Below are 22,462 nucleotides of genomic sequence, written 5' to 3'. Positions count from 1 at the left end.
TATTCCTATTTGTCGAAACTTTTAAATTCTTCTTACAACCACCTCTACCAAGGCCACCACCACAGTCGCCGCAAAATTAAATGACAATTTTCTCAATAAAAAAATCGTCAACTACGGAAAATTTTCTCAGCTCTTACAATTCTTACACCCAAAACCACCACAACGCCCTAGGAATGTGAAATTCTTACTCTCTAATAGAGAATGTTCTCAATGTGTTGTGGTGGCGGTTGGTTCAAACATATGGAATATCCTCAATCTTTGTCGCTATTCTCATTTGGAAACATTCTCAATTTTTTGTTGTGTCTGTGGTTTTAAACATGTAAATTTGACTGTATAAATATTTAAGCGCTACTTTGAACGAATCTCGATGGTGAAACGATTTATCGTACTCTTTGATGAAGTGTGGATATACTATGTACTCTGCCGAACACTTAAGCAATGAAGATATATAATTAAGAAAAAGGGATTAAGAAACTTGGAATGTATTTTAGTCATAGTGGCTCAGACGGTTTTTATAGTGGTATGAATTTTACCCATTTTTAATGAACGAAATCTAAATACTCTTACAGTTGGATTCAACCATGTTTTAATAATTTTGAAACCCTAATTATCTATATAATATCGGTCTATATCCGATTTTAAATGAGAGAGATGCAAGCATTCTATCTACGTGAATTGTTCTTTGACCAACTAAGGGTAAAAATGTCACTTCATTTGATGTATAAATTATATTAAATCAAAATAACTTGGGTTAGAAAGTAAGTTCAACGAGCTTTTTAACGGTTTAAATCATGCATAAATTGGAGCTCGGGAGTGTCCTGCACAAGCCCGCAAAATTTGGCCTTTTTTGAAGGTTTAATGCGCCCCAGGCGCAATTTCATGCTCCCCAGGCGCATATCCCAAATTGCTCAACAAATTAACCAAACTTTGCGCACATGCCATGGACTCTCTTGAAATCCGATTTTTGCGGGGTTAGAACCATTAAAAATCTTGTTGAATGTAGTTTCTAACCGAAGTGATTTTGATCCAAGATCATTTGTACATCAAATGACATGACTATTTTACCCTTAGTGAGTCGAAAACACGTTATTTAGATGAAATGCTCGTATCGCCCTCATTCTAAATTGGATCAAGAATAATTTTATGTTTACAAATACAATTTTCAACGTAAGAAAAGATTATGGATACTAACGATGAAAATAATAATATAGCTTTATTCATGAAAATTTTATCGAAAGCAGACCGATTCAAAGACATTTGGAGCTACGATGGCTAAAAATATTTTTGGGCCCTTCTACACATTGTAAGTTTTCTCTTTGACACTCACTTGTCTAATTATATGGTTTTCATTCATTCCGTAAGAGAGCTCCATATAATTCTTAGGAATTTCAACACTACATCTAATCAACATGATTCGCCCATGACGAGGCTTTTGAAACCAAAGTCGGTCTTCTGAATCACATTCACTGCCACTTGTCCACTACGAAACCGCTACGACCACCGTAATTTGACCACCCCTCCACCCCAGTAGTATGGTCGCCACCACCGCAGTCGGTATACTTTACCGCTACACTTTGCCGGTACTCTACCAGCGTCACCTCACCACCACTTCCACCATTATTTCACCCCCACCGAACACATAAAATAGTTTGAAATGCTTGCAATGTTAGCCAATACTTCGGAAACAAAATCTCCATTGCGAAAGGATCGACATGTTTAGGATATTTTAAAATCCAAAAAAATTAAGAATTTTCTTAATTTATTTCGGATTGGAAAGATTTTTAGTTTTAAAACTCATAACCAACATTTCAAAACCTCTACGAAAAAAATAACGTTAAGGATTCTCTAAATTTTTTAAAAACAATATTGAGAATACTATTGATTCCAATTTCTTTTAATTCACAAATATCACAATCTTTACGACTACCACCACTACCACCGACAACATAATGATTTAGAATTTCTTACTTTAATTTATAAAGTTTGATAAAAATAATTATTTGTATTTGTAGAAACTTTTAAATTCTTCTTACAACCACCTCCACCAAGGCCACCACCACAATCGCCGCAAAATCGAATGACAATTTTCTCATTAAAAAAATCGTCAATGATTGAGAATTTTCTCAGCTCTTACAATTCTTACACCCAAAACCACAAAGACGCCCTAGGAATGTGAAACTCTTACACTCTCTAATAGAGAATGTTCTCGATGTGTTAGGGTGGCGGTAGGTTGAAACATATGGAATATCCTCAATATTTGCCGATATTCTCGTTTGGAAACATTCTCAATTTTTTCTTATGTCTGTGGTTGAAAACATGTAAATTTGACTACATAAATATTTAAGGGGCACTTTGAACGAATCTTGATGGTGAAACTATTTTTTGTACTCTTTGATGAAGTGTGGATATACTATGTACTTTGCCGAACACTTAAGCAATGAAGATATATAATTAAGGAAAAGGGATAATGAAACTTGGAATGTATTTTAGTCTTACTGGCTCCAACGGTTTTTATAGTGGTATGACTTTTACCCATTTTTAATGAACGAAACCTAAATACTCTTACAGTTGGATTCAACCATGTTTTAATAATTTTAAAACCCTAATTATCTATATAATATCGGTCTATATCCGATTTAAAATGAGAGAGATGCAAGCGTTCTATCTACATGAATTGTTCTTTGACCCACTGAGCGTAAAAATTTCACTTCCTTTGATGTATAAATTATATTAAATCCAAATCACTTGGGTTAGAAAGCAAGTTCAACAAGTTTTTTAACGGTTCAAACCACGCATAAATTGGAGCTCGGGAGTGTCCGGCACAAGCCCGCAAAGTTTGGCCTTTTTTGAAGGTTTAATGCGCCCCAGCCGCAATTTCATGCTCCCCGGGCGCATGACAAGGCTCCCCGGGCGCATACCCCAAATTGCTCAACAAATTAACCAAACTTTGCGCGCATGCCACGGACTCTCCCGAAATCCCATTTATGTGTGGTTAGAACCATTAAAAATCTTGTTGAATAGAGTTTCTGACCAAAGTGGTTTTGATCCAATATCATTTGTATATCAAATGACATGACCATTTTATCCTTAGTGAGTCGAAAACACGTTATTTAGATGAAATGCTCGTATCGCCCTCATTCTAAATTGAATCAAGACCAATTTTATGTTTACAAATAAAGTTTTCAACGTAAGAAAAGATTATGGATACTAACGATGAAAATAATAATATAACTTATTTATGAAAAATTTATTGAAAGCAGACCGATTCAAAGACGTTTGGAGCTTCGACGGTAAAAAATATTTTTGGGCCCTTCTACACATTGTAAGTTTTCTCTTCAACACTCGTCTAATTATAGGGTATTCGTTCATTCCTTAAGAGAGCTCCATAGAATTCTTAGGAATTTCCACACTACATCTAATCGACATGATTCGCCCATGACGAGGCTTTTGGAGCCTAAGTTGGTCGTCTGAACGATATTCACTGCAACCTATCCACTTTGAAACCGCTACAACCACCGTAATTTGACCACCCCTCCACCCCAGCAGTATGGTTGCCACCACCGCAGTCGGTATACTTCACCGCTACACATTGCCGGTACTCCACCAACGTCACCTCGCCACCACTTTCATTATTATTTCACCACCACCGAACACATAAAATAGTTTGAAATACTTGCAATGTTAGCCATTACTTCGGAAACAGAACCTCCACTACGAAAGGATATGTTTAGGATATTTTAAAATCTAAAAAAATTGAGAATTTTCTTAATTTATTTTGGATTGGGAATATTTTTAGTATTAAAACTCATCTCCAAACACTTCAAAACCTCTACGAAAAAATTATCGTTAAGGATTTTCTAAATTTTTTTTAAAAAATATTGAGAATACTATTGATTCCAATTTCTTTTAATTCACAAATATCGCAATCACTACGACTACCACCGACAACAGAAAGATTGAGAATTTCTTACTTTAATTTATAAAGTTTGAAAAAAATAATTATTTGTATCTGTAGAAACTTTTAAATTCTTCTTACAACAACCTCCACCAAGGCCACCACCACAGTCACCGCAAAATCGAATGAAAATTTCTCAATAAAAAAATCGTCAACGATTGAGAATTTTCTCAGCTCTTACAATTCTTACACCCAAAACCACAACAACGCCCTAGGAATGTGAAATTCTAACACTCTCTAATAGAGAATGTTCTCGATGTGTTGGGGTGGCGGTAGGTTGAAACATATGGAATATCCTCAATCTTTGCATGTATTCTCGTTTGGAAACATTCTCAATTTTTTGTTGTGTCTGTGGTTGAAAACATGTAAATTTGACTACGTAAATATTTAAGGGCTACTTTGAACGAATCTCGATGGTGAAACGATTTTTTGTACTCTTTGATAAAGTGTGGATATACTATGTACTCTGTCGAACAGTTAAGCAATGAAGATATATAATTAAGAAAAAGGGATAATGAAACTTGGAACGTATTTTTGTCTTAGTGGCTCCGACGGTTATTATAGTGCTATGACTTTTACCCATTTTTAATGAACGAAACCTAAATACTCTTACAGTTGGATTCAACCATGTTTTAATAATTTTAAAACCCTAATTATCTACATAATAACAGTCTATATCCGTTTTAAAATGAGAGAGATGCAAGCATTCTATCTACATGAATTGTTCCTTGACCCACTGAGGGTAAAAATGTCACTTCCTTTGATGTATAAATTATATTAAATCCAAATCACTTGGGTTAGAAAGCAAGTTCAACAAGTTTTTTAACGGTTCAAGCCACGCATAAATTGGAGCTCCGGAGTGTCTGGCAAAAGCTCGCAAAATTTGGCCTTTTTTGAAGGTTTAATGCGCCACAGGTGCAATTTCATGCTCCCCGGGCGCGTACCCCAAAATACTAAACAAATTAACCAAACTTTGCGGGCATGCCACGGACTCTCCCGAAATCCCATTTATGTGTGGTTAGAACCATTAAAAATCTTGTTGAATATAGTTTCTAACCGAAGTGGTTTTGATCCAAGATCATTTGTACATCAAATGACATGACCATTTTATCCTTAGTGAGTCGAAAACACGTTATTTAGATGAAATGCTCGTATCACCCTCATTCTAAATTAAATCAAGACCAATTTAATGTTTACAAATACAATTTTCAACGTAAGAAAAGATTATGGATACAAACGATGAAAATAATAATTAGCTTTATTTGTGAAAAATTTATCGAAAGCAGACCGATTCAAAGACGTTTGGAGCTACGATGGCAAAAAAATATTTTTGGGCCCTTCTACACATTGTAAGTTTTCTCTTCGACACTCACTTGTCTAATTATAGGATATTCGTTCATTCCATAAGAGAGCTCCATAGAATTCTTAGGTTTCCACCTTACATCTAATCAACATGATTCGCCCATGACGAGGCTTTTGAAGCCAAAGTCGGTCGTCTGAACAATATTCACTGCCACCTGTCCACTATGAAACTGCTACGACCACCGTAATTTGACCACCCCTCCACCCCAGCAGTATGGTCGCCACCACCGCAGTCGGTATACTTCACCGCTACACATTGCCGGTATTCCACCAACGTCACCTCGCCACCACTTCCACCATTATTTCACCACCACCGAACACATAAAATAGTTTGAAATACTTGCAATGTTAGCCATTACTTCGGAAACAGAATCTCCACTGCGAAAGGATATGTTTAGGATATTTTAAAATCTAAAAAAAATGAGAAATTTCTTAATTTATTTCGGATTGGGAATATTTTTAGTGTTAAAACTCATTACCAAACACTTCAAAACCTCTACGAAAAAATTAACGTTAAGGATTTTCAAAATTTTTTAAAAAAAATATAGAGATTATTATTGATTCCAATTTATTTTAATTCGCAAATATCACATTCACTACGACTACCACCACTGCCACCGACAACATAAAGATTGAGAATTTATTACTTTAATTTATAAAGTTTGACAAAAATAATTATTTGTATTTGTAGAAACTTTTAAATTCTTCTTACAACCACCTCCACCAAGGCCACCACCACTGTTGCCGCAAAATCGAATGATAATTTTCTCAATAAAAAAATCGTCAACGATTGTGAATTTTCTCAGCTCATACAATTCTTACACCCAAAACCACAAAACCACAACAACGCCCTAAGAATGTGAAATTCTTACACTCTCTAATAGAGAATGTTCTCAATGTGTTGGGCTGGCAGTAGGTTGAAACATATGGAATATCCTCAATCTTTGCCCGTATTCTCGTTTGGAAACATTCTCAATTTTTTGTTGGGTCTCTGGTTGAAAACATCTAAATTTGACTACGTAAATATTTAAGGGCTACTTTGAACGAATCTCGATAGTGAAACGATTTTTTGTACTCTTTGATAAGTGTGGATATACTATGTACTCAGTTGAACACTTAAGCAATGAAGATATATAATTAAGAAAAAGGGATAATGAAACTTGGAATGTATTTTAGTCTTGGTGGCTCCAACGGTTTTTATAGTGGTATGACTTTTACCCATTTTTAATGAACGAAACCTAAATACTCTTACAGTTGGATTTAACCATGTTTTAATAATTTTAAAACCCTAATAATCTATATAATATCGGTCTATATCCGATTTAAAATGAGAGAGATGCAAGCGTTCTATCTACATGAATTGTTCTTTGACCAACTAAGGGTAAAAATGTCACTTCCTTTGATGTATAAATTATATTAAATCCAAATCACTTGGGTTAGAAAGCAAGTTCAACAAGTTTTTTAACGGTTCAAACCACGCATAAATTGGAGCTCGGGAGTGTCCGGCACAAGCCCGCAAAGTTTGGCCTTTTTGAAGGTTTAATGCGCCCCAGGCGCAATTTCATGCTCCTCGGGCGCATGGCAAGGCTCCCCAGGCGCATACCCCAAATTGCTCAACAAATTAACCAAACTTTGCGCGCATGCCACGGACTCTCCCCAAATCCCATTTATGTGTGGTTATAACCATTAAAAATCTTGTTGAATATAGTTTCTAACCGATGTGGTTTTGATCCAAGATCATTTGTACATCAAATGACATGACCATTTTATCCTTAGTGAGTCGAAAACACGTTATTTAGATGAAATGCTCGTATCCCCCACATTCTAAATTGAATCTAGACCAATTTTATGTTTAAAAATACAGCTTTCAACGTATGAAAAGATATGGATACTAACGATGAAAATAGTAATATAGCTTTATTTATGGAAAATTTATCGAAAGCAGACCGATTAAAAGACATTTGGAGCTACGATGGCTAAAAAATATTTTTGGGTCCTTCTACACATTGTAAGTTTTCTCTTCGAAACTCACTAGTCTAATTATAGGGTATTCGATCATTCCGTAAGAGAGCTCCATATAATTCTTAGGAATTTCAAAACTACATCTAATAAACATGATTCGCCCATGACGAGGCTTTTGAATCCAAAGTCAGTCGTCTAAACGATATTCACTGCCACCTGTCCACTACAAAACCGCAACGACCACCCTAATTTGACCTTCCCTCCACCCCAGCAGTATGGTCGCCTCCACCGCAGTCGGTATACTTCACCGCTACACATTGCCGGTACTCCAACAACATCACCTCGCCACCACTTCCACCATTATTTCATCACCACCGAACATATAAAATAGTTTGAAATACTTGCAATGTTAGCCATTAATTCGGAAACAGAATCTCCACTGCGAAAGGATATGTTTAGGATATTATAAAATCTAAAAAAACTAAGAATTTTCTTAATTTATTACGGATTGGGAATATTTTTAGTGTTAAAACCCATCACCAACACTTCAAAACCACTACGAAAAAAATTAACGTTAAGGATTTTCTAAATTTTTTAAAAAATTTTGAAAATACTATGGATTCCAATTTCTTTTAATTCACAAATATCACAATCACTACGACTACCACCACTGCCACACACAACATAAAGATTGAAAATTTCGTAAATCAATTTATAAAGTTTGATAAAAATAATTATTTGTATTTGTAGAAACTTTTAAATTCATCTTACAACCACCTCCACCAAGGCCACCACCACAGTCGCCGCCAAATCGAATGACCGTTTTCTCAATAAAAAATGGTCAACCATTGAGAATTTTCTCAGCTTTTAAAATTCTTACACCTAAAATCACCAAAACGCCCTAGGAATGTGAAATTCTTACACTCTCTAATAGAGAATGTTCTCGATGTGTTGGGGTGGTGGTAGGTTGAAACATATGGAATATCCTCAATCTTTGTCGATATTCTCATTTGGAAACATTCTCAATTTTTTTGTGTCTGTGGTTGAAAACATGTAAATTTGAGTGTGTAAATATTTAAGCGCTACTTTGAACGAATCTCAATGGTGAAACGATTTTTCGTACTCTTCGATGAAGTGTGGATGTACTATGTACTCTGCCGAACACTTAAGCAATGAAGATATATAATTATGGAAAAGGGATAATGAAACTTGGAATGCATTTTAGTCTTAGTGGCTCCGATGCTTTTTATAGTAGTATCACTTTTACCCATTTTTAATGAACGAAACCAAAATATTCTTACAGTTGGATTCAACCATGTTTTAATAATTTTAAAACCCTAATTATCTATATAATATCGGTCTATATCCGATTTAAAATGATAGAGATGCAAGCGTTCTATCTACATGAATTGTTCTTTGATGCACTGAGGGTAAAAATGTCACTTCCTTTGATGTATAAATAATATTAATTCCAAATCACTTGGGTTAGAAAGTAAATTCAACAAACTTTTAAACGGTTCAAACTACGCGTAAATTGGAGCTCGGGAGTGTCCGGCACAAGCCCGCAAAAGTTTTGCCTTTTTTGAAGGTTTAATGCGCCCCAGGCGCAATTTCATGCTTCCCGGGCGCATGACAGGGCGCCCCAGGCGCATACCCCAAATTTCTAAACCAATTAACCAAACTTCGCGCGCATGCCACGGACACTTCCGAAATCCGATTTATGCGTGCTTAGAACCATTAAAAATCTTGTTGAATAAAGTTTCTAACCAAAGTGGTTTTGATCCAAGATCATTTGTACATCAAATGAGATGACCATTTTACCCTTAGTGAGTTTAAAACACGTTATTTAGATGAAACGCTCGTATCCCCATCCTTCTAAATTAGATGAAGACCAATTTTCTGGTGACGAATATGGTTTTCAACGTAATAGAAGATTATGGAAACTAACAATGAAAGTAATACGGCTTTATTTATTACAAAATTTATCGAAAGCAGACCGATTCAAAGATGATTGGAGCTACGATGGCTAAACCACATTTTTGGGCCCTACTACACATTGTAAGTTTTCTCTTCGACACTACACTCACTTCTCTAATTATAGGGTATTTGTTCAGTCCATAAGAGTTCCACAGAATTCTTAGGGATTTCCACACTACATGGAATCAACATGATTCTTTCATGACAAGGCTTTTGTAGCCAAAGTCGGTCGTCTGAACCACATCTACTGCCACCAAACTACTACGAAACCACCGCCACCACCAACGTATCCAACCCACTAGTATGGTCGCCACCACCGCAGTCGGTCTACTTCACCACTATACTTCGCCGATACTCCACCAACGTCACTTCGCCACCACTTCCACCATTATTTCACCACCGCCGATCACACGAAATAGTTTGAAATGCTTGTCATGTTACCCATTACTTCGGAAACTGAGTCTCCACTACCAAAGGATCTGTTTAGGATATTGTAAAATCTAAAAAATTTGAGAATTTTCTTAATTTAGTTTTGATTGAGAACATTTTTAGTGTTAAAAACTCATCTCCAACACTTCAAAACCTCTACGAAAAAAAATAACGTTAAGGATATTCTCAATTTTAAAAAAAATATATTGCGAATACTATTGATTTCAATTTTCTTTTATTTCACAAACATCACAATCACTATGACTACCACCACTGTCACCGACAACAAAAAAAGATTGAGAATTTCTTACTTTAATTAATAAAGTTTGATAAAAATATTTTTTTGTATTTATAGAAACTTTTGAATTCATCTCACAACCACCTCCACCATGGCCACCACCACAATTCCCGCAAAATCGGATGGCAATTTTCTCAATAAACAAATCATCAACAATTGAGAATTTTCTCTACTCTTACACTTCTTACACCCAAAACCACCCCAACACCCTATTAATGTGAAATTCTTACACTCTCTAGTAGAGAATGTTTTCGATGTGTTGTGGTGGCGGTAAGTTGAAACATATGGAATATCCTTAATTTTTGTCGGTATTCTCGTTTGGAAACATTCTCAATTTTTGTTGTGTTTATGCTTGAAAACATCTAAATTTAACTATGTAAATATTTAAGCGTTACTTTGAACGAATCTCGATGGTAAAACGATTTTTCGTACTCTTGGATAAAGTGTGGATGTACTATGTACTATGCCGAACACTTAAGTAATGAAGATATACTTAAGAAAATGGGATAATGAAACTTGGAATGTATTTAAGTCATTGTGGCTCCAACGGTTTTTATAGTAGTATGACTTTTACCCATTTTTAATTAACGAAACCTAAATATTCTTACAGTTGGATTCAACCATGTTTTAATAATTTTAAGACCCTAATTATCTATATAATATCGGTCTATATCCGATTTAAAATAAAAAAGATGCGAGCGTTCTATCTACATGAATTGTTCTTTGACTCACAGAGGGTAAAAATTTCACTTCTTTTGATGTATAAATTATATTAAATACAAATCACTTGGGTTAGAAAGTATATTCAACAAACTTTTTAACGGTTCAAACCACGCGTAAGTTGGAGCTCGAAAGTGTCCGGCACAAGCCCTCAAAGTATGGCCTTTTGTGATGGTTTAATGCGCCCCAGGCGCAATTTCATGCTTCCCGGGCGCATGACAGGGCGCCCCAGGCGCATACCCCAAATTTCTCAACCAATTAACCAAACTTCGCGCGCATGCCACGAACACCCCTGAAATTCGATTTATGCGTGGTTAGAACCATTAAAATTTTTGTTGAATATAGTTTCTAACCGAAGTGGTTTTGATCCAAGATCATTTGTACATCAAATGACATGACCATTTTACCCTTAGTGAGTCGAAAACACGTTATTTAAATGAAATGCTCGTATCCCCCTCCTTCTAAATTAGATGAAGACCAATTTTATGTTGACAAATACGGTTTTCAACGTAATAGAAGATTATGGAAACTAACAACGAAAAAAATATGGCTTTATTTATGACAAAATTTATCGAAAGCAGACCGATTCAAAGATGATTGGAGCTACGATGGCTAAACCACATTTTTGGGCCATACTACACATTGTAAGTTTTCTCTTCGACACTACCCTCACTTCTCTAATTATATGGTATTCGTTCAGTCCGTAAGAGTTCCACAGAATTCTTAGGGATTTCCACACTACATCGAATAAACAGGATTCTTCCATGACAAGGCTTTTGTAGCCAAAGTCGATCGTCTGAACCACATCTACTGCCACCAGACTACTACGAAACCACTGCCACCACCAACGTAATTTGACCACCCCTCCACCCCACAAGTATGGTTGCCAGCACCGCAGTCAGTATACTTATACACTACACTTCACCGATACTCCACCAACGTCACTTCGCCACCACTTCCACCATTATTTCACCACCACCGAACACACGAAATAGTTTGAAATGCTTGTCATGTTACCCATTACTTCGGAATTTGAGTCTCCACTACCAAAGGATATGTTTAGGATATTTTAAAATCTAAAAAAATTGAGAATTTTCTTAATTTATTTTTGATTGAGAACATTTTTAGTGTTAAAAACTCATCTCCAACACATCAAAACCTCTACGAAAAAAAATAACGTTAAGGATATTCTCAATTTTAAAAAAAATATATTGAGAATACTATCGATTTCAATTTCTTTTAATTCACAAACAGCACAATCACTACAACTACCACCACTGTCACCGACAACATAAAAAGATTGAGAATTTCTTACTTGAATTAATAAAGTTTGATAAAAATATTTTTTTGTATTTATAGAAACTTTTGAATTCATCTCACAACCACCTCCACCATGGCCACCACCACAGTCACCGCAAAATCGAATGATAATTTTCACAATAAACAAATCGTCAACTATTGACAATTTTCTCTGCTCTTACACTTCTTACACCCAAAACCACCACAACGCCCTATGAATGTGAAATTCTTACACTCTCTAGTAGAGAATGTTCACGATGTGTTGTGGTGGTGGTAGGTTGAAACATATGGAATATCCTTAATCTTTTTTGGTATTTTCGTTTGGAAACATTCTTAATTTTTTGTTGTGTCTGTGGTTGAAAACATCTAAATTTGACAATGTAAATATTTAAGCGTTACTTTGAACGAATCTCGATGGTAAAACGATTTTTCATACTCTTCGATAAAGTGTGGATGTACTATGTACTTTGCCGAACGCTTAAGCAATAAAGATATACTTAAGAAAATGGTATAATGAAACTTGGAATGTATTTTAGTCTTTGTGGCTGCGACGGTTTTTATAGTAGTATGACTTTTACCCATTTTTAATTAACGAAACCAAAATATTCTTACAGTTGGATTCAACCATGTTTTAATAATTTTAAAACCCTAATTATCTATATAATATCGGTCAATATCCGATTTAAAATGAGAGAGATGCGAGCGTTCTATCTACATGAATTGTTCTTTGACCCACTGAGGGTAAAAAGGTCACTTCATTTGATGTATAAATTATTTTAAATCCAAATTATTTGGGTTTGAAAGTAAATGCAACAAGCTTTTTAACGGTTCAAACCACGCATAAATTGAAGCTCAGGAGTTACCGGGACAAGCCTGCAAAGTTTGGCATTTTTTGAAGGTTTAATGCGCCCCAGGCGCACTTTCATGCTCCCCGGGCGCATGACAGGGGGCCCCAGGCGCACACTCCAAATTTCTCAACAAATTAACCAAACTTCGAATGCATGCCACGAACACTCCCGAAATCCGATTTATGTGTGGTTAGGACCATTAAAAATCTTCTTGAATATAGTTTCTAACCAAAGTGATTTTGATCCAAGATCATTTGAACATCAAAATGACATAACCATTTTATCCTTAGTGAGTTAAAAACACGTTATTTAGATGATTATCCCACTCATTCTAAATCGGATCAAGATCAATTCTATGTTGACCAATAGGATTTTAAGCATACTAAAAGTTTATGGAAAATAACAATGAAAATAATATAGCTTTATTTACTAAAATTTGTCGAAAGCGGACCGATTCAAAGATGATCGGAGCCACTATGGCTAAAACACATTTTTTGCCCTTCTATACATTGTAAGTTCTATTTGACACTCACTTTCTAAAACAAATTTTTGTGCCCTTGTTCACATTGTAAGATTTTCTGTACACTTCGATGGAGTGTGGATGTACTACAAACTCTGCCGAACACTTAAGCAATAAAAATATACTTAAGAAAATGCGATAATGAAACTTGGAATGTATTTTAGTCTTAGTGGCACCGACGGTTTTTACAGTGATATGACTTTTACCGATTTTAAATTAACAAAACTTAAATATTCTTACAGTTGGATTCAACCATGTTTTAATAATTTTAAAACCCTAATTATCTATATAATATCGGTCTATATCCGATTTAAAATGAAAAAGATGCGAGCGTTCTATCTACATGAATTGTTTTTTGACCCACTGAGGGTAAAAATGCCACTTCCTTTGATGTATAAATTATATTAAATCCAAATCACTTGGATTAGAAAGTATATTCAACAAGTTTTTTAACGGTTCAAACCACAAGTAAATTGGAGCTCAGAAGTGTCCAGCACAAGCCCACAAAGTTTGGCCTTTTTTGATAGTTTAATGCGCCCCAGGCGCAATTTCATGCTCCCCGGGCACATGACAGAGCGCCCCAGGAGCATACCCGAAAATTCTCAACCAATTAACCAAACTTCGCGCGCATGCCACGGACACTCCCGAAATCCGATTTATGCGTGGTTAGAACCATTAAAAATCTTGTTGAATATAGTTTCTAACCGAAGTGGTTTTGATCCAAGATCATTTGTACATCAAATGACATGACCATTTTACCCTTAGTGAGTCGAAAACACGTTATTTAGATGAAACGCTCGTATCCCCATTCTTCTAAATTAGATGAAGACCAATTTTACGTTGACAAATACTGTTTTCAACGTAATAGAAGATTATGGAAACTAACAATGAAAGTAATATGGCTTTATTTATGACAAAATTTATCGAAAGCAGACCGATTCAAAGATGATTGGAGCTACGATGGCTAAACCACATTTTTGGGCACTACTACACATTTTAAGTTTTCTCTTCGACACTACACTCACTTCTCTAGTTATAGGGTATTCGTTCAGTCCGTAAGAGTTCCACAGAATTCATAGGGATTTCCACACTACATCGAATCAACATGATTCTTTCATGACAAGGCTTCAAAGTCGGTCATCTGAACCACATCTACTGCCACCAGACTACTACGAAACCACCGCCACCACCAACGTAATTTGACCACCCCTCTAACCCACTAGTATGGTCGCCACCACCGCAGTCGGTATAGTTCACAACTATACTTCGCCGATACTCCACCAACGTCACTTCGCCACCACTTCCACCACTATTTCACCACTGCCGAACACACGAAATAGTTTGAAATGCTTGTCATGTTACCCATTACTTCGGAAACTGAGTCTCCACTACCAAAGGATATGTTTAGGATATTTTAAAATCTAAAAAAATTGAGAATTTTCTTAATTTATTTTTGATTGATAACATTTTTAGTGTTAAAAACTCATCTCCAACACTTCAAAACCTCTACAAAAAAAAATAACGTTAAGGATATTCTCAATTTAAAAAAAAAATTGAGAATACTATCGATTTCAATTTCTTTTAATTCACAAACATCACAATCACTACGACTACCACCACTGTCACCGACAACATAAAAAGATTGAGAATTTCTTACTTTAATTAATAAAGTTTGACAAAAATATTTTTTTGTATTTATAGAAACTTTTTAATTCATCTCACAACCACCTCCACCATGGCCACTACCACAGTCACCGCAAAATCGAATGACAATTTTCTCAATAAACAAATCGTCAACTATTGAGAATTTTCTCTGCTCTTACACTTCTTACACCCAAAACCACCACAACGCCCTATGAATGTGAAATTCTTACACTCTCTAGTAGAGAATGTTCTCGATGTTTTGTGGTGGCGGTAGGTTGAAACATATGTAATATACTTAATCTTTGTCGGTATTCTCGTTTGGAAGCATTCTCAATTTTTTGTTGTGTCTATGGTTGAAAACATCTAAATTTGACTATGTAAATATTTAAGCTCTACTTTGAACGAATCTCGATGGTAAAATGATTTTTCGTACTCTTCGATAAAGTGTGGATGTACTATGTACTTTGCCAAACACTTAAGCAATGAAGATATACTTAAGAAAATGGGATAATAAAACTTGGAATGTATTTTAGTCTTTGTGGCTCCGACGGTTTTTATAGTAGTATGACTTTTACCCATTTTTAATTAACGAAACCTAAATATTCTTACAGTTGGATTCAACCATGTATTAATAATTTTAAAACCCTAATTATCTATATAATATCGGTCAATATCCGATTTAAAATAAGAGATATGCGAGCGTTCTACCTACATGAATTGTTGTTTGACCCACTGACGGTAAAAAGGTCACTTCATTTGATGTATAAATTATTTTAAATCCAAATTATTTGAGGTTAGAAAGTAAATTCAACAAGATTTTTAACAGTTCAAACCACGCATAAATTGAAGCTCGGGAGTTACTGGGAACAGCCTGCAAAGTTTGGCCTTTTTGAAGGTTTAATGCGCCCCAGGCGCAATTTCATGCTCCCCGGGCGCACGACAGGGCGCCCCAGGCGCATACCCCAAATTTCTCAACCAATTAACCAAACTTCGAATGCATGCCACAGACATTCCCGAAATCCGATTTATGTGTGGTTAGGACCATTAAAAATCTTGTTGAATATAGTTTCTAACCGAAGTGGTTTTGATCCAAGATCATTTGTACATCAAAATGACATAACCATTTTATCCTTAGTGAGTCAAAAACACGTTATTTAGATGATTATCCCGCTCATTCTAAATCGGATCAAGATCAATTCTATGTTGACCAATAGTATTTTCAGCATACTAAAAGTTTATGGAAACTAACAATGAAAATAATATAGCTTTATTTACTAAAAATTTGTCGAAAGCGGACCGATTCAAAGATGATCGGAGCAACTATGGCAAAAACGTATTTTTTGCCCTTCTATACATTGTAATTAAGTTCTATTTGCCACTCACTTTCTAAAACACATTTTTCTGCCCTTGTTCACATATATTGTACGATTTTCTGTACTCTTCGATGAAGTGTGGATGTACTATGTACTCTGCCGAACACTTAAGCATTAAAGATATACTTAAGAAAATGCGATAATGGAACTTCGAATGTATATTAGTCTTAGTGACACCGACGGTTTTTATAGTGGTATGACTTTTACCCATTTTTAATTAACGAAACATAAATATTCTTACAGTTGGATTCAACCATGTTTTAATAATTTTAAAACCCTAATTATCTTTATAATATCGGTGTATATCCGATTTAAAATGAAAAAGATTCGAGTGTTCTGTCTACAGTAATTGTTCTTTGACCCACTGAGGGTAAAAGTGTCACTTCCTTTGATGTATAAATTATATTAAATCCAAATCGCTTGGGTTAGAAAGTATATTCAACAAACTTTTTAACGGTTCAAACCACGCGTAAATTGGAGCTCGGAAGTGTCCGGCACAAGCCCGCAAAGTTTGGCCTTTTTTGATGTTTGAATGCGCCCCAGGCGCAATTTTGTGCTCCCCGGGCGCATGACAGGGCGCCCCAGGCGCATACCCCAAATTTCTCAACCAATTAACCAAACTTCGAATGCATGCCACAGACACTCTCGAAATCCGATTTATGTGTTGTTAGAACCATTAAAAATCTTGTTGAATATAGTTTCTAACCAAAGTGGTTTTGATCCAAGATCATTTGTACATCAAAATGACATAACCATTTTATCCTTAATGAGTCAAAAACACGTTATTTAGATGATTATCCCGCTCATTCTAAATCGGATCAAGATCAATTCTATGTTGACCAATAGGATTTTCAGCAGACTAAAAGTTTATGGAAACTAACAATGAAAATAATATAGCTTTATTTACTAAAAATTTGTCGAAAGCGGACCGATTCAAAGATGATCGGAGCCACTATGGCTAAAACGTATTTTTTGCCCTTCTATACATTGTAAGTTCTATTTGACACTCACTTTCTAAAACACATTTTTGTGCCCTTGTTCACATATATTGTACGATTTTCTGTACTCTTCGATGAAGTGTGGATGTACTATGTACTCTGCCGAACACTTAAGCATTAAAGATATACTTAAGAAAATGGGATAATGAAACTGGAAATTTATTTTAGTATTAGTGATACCGACGGTTTTTATAGTGGTATGACTTTTACCCATTTTTAATTAACGAAACCTAAATATTCTTCCAGTTGGATTCAACCATGTTTTAATAATTTTAAAACCCTAATTATCTTTATAATATCGGTCTATATCCGATTTAAAATGAAAAAGATGCGAGCGTTCTGTCTACATGAATTGTTCTTTGACCCACTGAGGGTAAAAGTGTTACTTCCTTTGATGTATAATTTATATTAAATCCAAATCACTTGGGTTCCAAAGTATATTCAACAAACTTTTTTAACGGTTCAAACCACGCGTAAATTGGAGCTCGGAAGTGTCTGGCACAAGCCCGCAAAATTTGTCCTTTTTTGATGGTTTAATGCGCCCCAGGCGCAATTTCATGCTCCCCGGGCGCATGACAGGGCGCCCCAGGCGCATACCCCAAATTTCTCAACCAATTAACCAAACTTCGCGCGCATGCCACGGACACTCCCGAAATCCGATTTATGCGTGGTTAGAACCATTAAAAATCTTACTGAATATAGTTTCTAACCGAAGTGGTTTTGATCCAAGATCATTTGTACAACAAATGACATGACCATTTTACCCTTAGTGAGTCGAAAACACGTTATTTAGATGAAACGCTCATATCCCCATCATTCTAAATTAGATTAAGACCAATTTTATGTTGACAAATACGGTTTTCAACGTAATAGAAGATTATGGAAACTAACAATGAAAGTAATATGCAATTATTTATGACTAAATTTATCGAAAGCAGACCGATTCATAGATGATTGGAGATGCGATGGCTAAACCACATTTTTGGGCCCTACTACACATTGTAAGTTTTCTCTTCGACACTACACTCACTTCTCTAATTATAGGGTATTTGTTCACTCCGTAAGAGTTCCACAGAATTGTTAGGGATTTCCACACTACATGGAATCAACATGATTCTTTCATGACAAGGCTTTTGTAGCCAAAGTAGGTAGTCTGAACCACATCTACTGCCACTAGACTACTACGAAACCACCACCACCACCAACGTAATTTGACAACCCCTCCAACCCACTAGTATGGTCGCCACCACCGCAGTCGGTAAACTTCACCACTATACTTCGCCGATACTCCACCAACGTCACTTCGCCACCACTTCCACCATTATTTCACCACTGCCGAACACACGAAATAGTTTGAAATTCTTGTCATGTTACCCATTCCTTCGGAAACTGAGTCTCCACTACCAAAGGATATGTTTAGGATATTTTAAAATCTAAAAAAAATTGAGAATTTTCTTCATTTATTTTTGATTGAGAACATTTTTAGTGTTAAAAACTCATCTCCAACACTTCAAAACCTCTACGGAAAAAAATAACGTTAAGGATATTCTGGATTTTAAAAAAAATTATTGACAATACTATCGATTTCAATTTCTTTTAATTCACAAACATCACAATCACTACGACTAGCACCACTGCCACCGACAACATAAAAAGATTGAGAATTTCTTATTTTAATTAATAAAGTTTGATAAAAATATTTTTTTGTATTTATAAAAACTTTTGAATTCATCTCACTACCACCTCCACCATGGCCACCACCACAGTCGCCGCAAAATCAAATGACAATTTTCTCAATAAAAAAATCGTCAACTACTGAGAATTTTCTCTGCTCTTACAATTCTTGCACCCAAAACCCCCACAACGCCCTAGGAATGTGAAATTCTTACTCTCTAATAGCGAATGTTCTCGATGTGTTGTGGTGGCGGTTGGTTGAAACATATGGAATATCCTCAATCTTTGTCGGTATTCTCGTTTGGAAACATTCTCAATTTTTTGTTGTGTCTGTGGTTTTAAACATGTAAATTTGACTGTATAAATATTTAAGCGCTACTTTGAACGAATCTCGATGGTGAAACGATTTATCGTACTCTTTGATGAAGTGTGGATATACTATGTACGCTGCCGAACACTTAAGCAATGAAGATATATAATTAAGAAAAAGGGATTATGAAACTTGGAATGTATTTTAGTCTTAGGGGCTCCGACGGTTTTTATAGCTGTATGACTTTTACCCATTTTTAATGAACGAAATCTAAATACTCTTACAGTTGGATTCAACCATGTTTTAATACTTTTAAAACCCTAATTATCTATATAATATCGGTCTATATATCCGATTTTAAATGCGAGAGCTGCAAGCATTCTATCTACGTGAATTGTTCTTTGACCAACTAAGGGTAAAAATGTCACTTCATTTAATGTATAAATTATATTAAATCCAAATCACTTGGGTTAGAAAGTAAGTTCAACAAGCTTTTTAACGGTTCAAATCACGCATAAATTGGAGCTCGGGAGTGTCCGGCACAAACCCGCAAAATGTGGCCTTTTTTGAAGGTTTAATGCGTCTCAGGCGCAATTTCATGCTCCTCGATCGCATGATTATCCCAAATTGCTCAACAAATTAACCAAACTTCGCGCACATGCCATGGACTCTCCCGAAATCCGATTTTTGCGTGGTTAGAACCACTAAAAATCTTGTTGAATATAGTTTCTAACCGAAGTGGTTTTCATCCAAGATCATTTGTACATAAAATGACATGACCATTTTACCCTTAGTGAGTCGGAAACACGTTATTTAGATGAAATGCTCGTATCCCCCTCATTCTAAATTGGATCGAGACCAATTTTATGTTGACAAATATAGTTTTCAACGTAATAAAAGATTATGGAAACTAACAATGAAAATAATTTAGCTTTATTTATGAAAAATTTATCTAAAGTTGACCGATTCAAAGATGATTGAAGCTACGAAGGCTAAAACACATTTTTGGGCCCTGCTACACATTGTAAGTTTCCTCTTCGACGCTCAATTGTCTAATTATAGGGTATTCATTCATTCCGTAAGAGAGTTCCATAGAATTGTTAGGAATTTCCACACTACATCTAGTCATCATGATTCGCCCATGACAAGACTTTTGAAGCCAAAGTCTGTGGTCTTAACCGCATTCAATGCCACCTGTCCACTACGAAACCTCTACGACCACCGTAATTTTACCACCTCTCCATCCCAACAGTATGGTCGCCACCACCGCAGTCGGTATACTTCACCGCTACACTTTGCCGGTACTCCACCAACGTCACCTCGCCACCATTTCCACCATTATTTCACCACCACCGAACGCACAAAATAGTTTGCAATTGTCACGCCCTGTCCCGGAACGACACCCGAAGTGGGTCCGAACCGATACGACCACGTGGCATTTCACACCAAAGAACAAAATCTAAACGATAAACCATACACATAACAGAGCAAAACCCCAGCGGAAGACTTAACTTTAACATAAATAATGTGTTAACAATTTTACGAACTTACATAATACATAAGTTGCTGCCTCTTATCCCAACATAAGTAATTAAACATTAACAGAGTTTTCCACATAATTAAAAACTTGAAATCATAAAGTACTTGACAACCTTAGTCACAAAATGAGTTTAACAAAAATTAGAGTTTGACCCATTACAACCAACTCGACCCAAAAACACCAACACTCGATACTAATCCAAGTGTCCCCAAAATGCCAACCGGTAGTGGACCAACTCTACGACCACCTGTGACCTGGCAATCCAAAAAGGAAAATCAAAGTGTGTGAGATATAGAATACATTCAATAAAATACTACAATACCTGAAGGAATATCTCACTTGAACGTAATTCACACAATTTCAGCTTATGTACTCAAAAAGACAACACACATATGATCGCTACATATGCGGTGGCACGTCTGCCATAATCCCGTATACCCCAGGAATGGTGTCCCACACACCATGCTCCCAGCTACTGTTAATTAGGCGGCATGGCTTACAACATGATGTGCCTCACACACAAACCTTTAGCGGTATAATCAACATCCAACAAACATGCATAGCATTAGCTAAATCCCAAATAGCATGATACACAACCACCACCATGTAATACCTTATTGAACATAACCATATCAAACACACTCACCTTTGCGTTGACCGAAGTATGCCAAACTAAGGTTTCGGCACCTCCCGAATGACCGGCTCTTTACCCAGCCACAAGTTAACTCATATTAGTTACTAATTCAACGAATACTTGGCACAAGGTTATAAAGCTAATAAGAAGCTAAACAATGTCTAACGGATACAAATATGTCCAAGTCAAATACCTAAAAGTGTCCCACAATAAGTGTGAAACCCAAAAACTATCCAATTCTCCAAAAAGACAATATATTCCACGACCAATCTGTCTTAGAATGATAATAACATTTAATAGGTTTAGAACTAGTTCATGAGACCAACACCGTTAGAAAGTACACTTCCGGTACATGAATTTTGATATAAATTTTTCCCAACATAGAGTCCGGACGACAAAGTTATGCTCGTCCGAAGTTACTCACACAACTGTCCAAAATTACAGATTTTGCATGTCCACCAACTTCAAACCAAAAACTGATTTAACCTATAACAAAACAAGCCACAAACCCTACATATTCCGAAAGACATACAAGTCTAGTTTCCAAATCAAAAATCGGTGCGCAAACTCGATACCCGAGCTAAAAGATATGATTGTTTTTCTCAAGACATGTCGGAGCCACAAATACAAAATCCAGCAGGATCACACCAACTTGTAAATTCCGTCAAACCTAGAATATGCATCTAATAAACCCCAAATTTGGTACACACCATAACCATTAATCAAAGTTCATCCTTGATTTTTCTCTGATTTTTCACAATAAAGGAACCTAGTCAAAATCACCCCCAAACTCAGAAATTCTGAGCAGAGCAACACAATTTCCAGCAGAACAGTTTGTGTTCGAAAATTCATAAAAAATCGAATACTTAATACTTTTTAGTAATTCCAATGCAAAAACATCACCAATTTATCAATCTTT

General features: G+C 35.8%; 1 protein-coding gene across 1 annotated transcript; it reads right to left on the bottom strand.

Annotated features, from left to right (window-relative positions):
* Positions 1 to 1,463: 1,463 nt before the first annotated feature.
* On the bottom strand, positions 1,464 to 15,639 carry LOC131298515 (glycine-rich cell wall structural protein-like). The gene is made up of 6 exons (XM_058323997.1): positions 15,624 to 15,639; positions 14,965 to 14,989; positions 14,533 to 14,679; positions 5,473 to 5,607; positions 3,483 to 3,623; positions 1,464 to 1,608 (listed from the first exon to the last, which is right to left on the bottom strand). Exons 1-6 carry the CDS (start codon positions 15,637 to 15,639, stop codon positions 1,464 to 1,466), a joined length of 609 nt encoding a protein of 202 aa, XP_058179980.1.
* Positions 15,640 to 22,462: the final 6,823 nt, after the last annotated feature.

Source organism: Rhododendron vialii, chromosome 8a, assembly GCF_030253575.1.
Source record: "Rhododendron vialii isolate Sample 1 chromosome 8a, ASM3025357v1".
Lineage (NCBI taxonomy): Eukaryota > Viridiplantae > Streptophyta > Magnoliopsida > Ericales > Ericaceae > Rhododendron > Rhododendron vialii.
Note: the sequence above shows the minus strand (reverse complement) of the source record. Positions and strands in the feature narration are given on the sequence as shown.

What these genes read in the sequence shown, in the direction of transcription:
- LOC131298515 (XM_058323997.1), bottom strand. An exon ending in GTAGTCGTAGTGATTGTGAT is followed by an intron (nt 14,680 to 14,964) that starts GTTTGTGAATTA and finishes GTGGTGAAATAG; the next exon opens with TGGTGGAAGTGGTGGCGAAG. An exon ending in GGTGGTTTCGTAGTAGTCTG is followed by an intron (nt 5,608 to 14,532) that starts GTGGCAGTAGAT and finishes TAATGGTGGAAG; the next exon opens with TGGTGGCGAGGTGACGTTGG.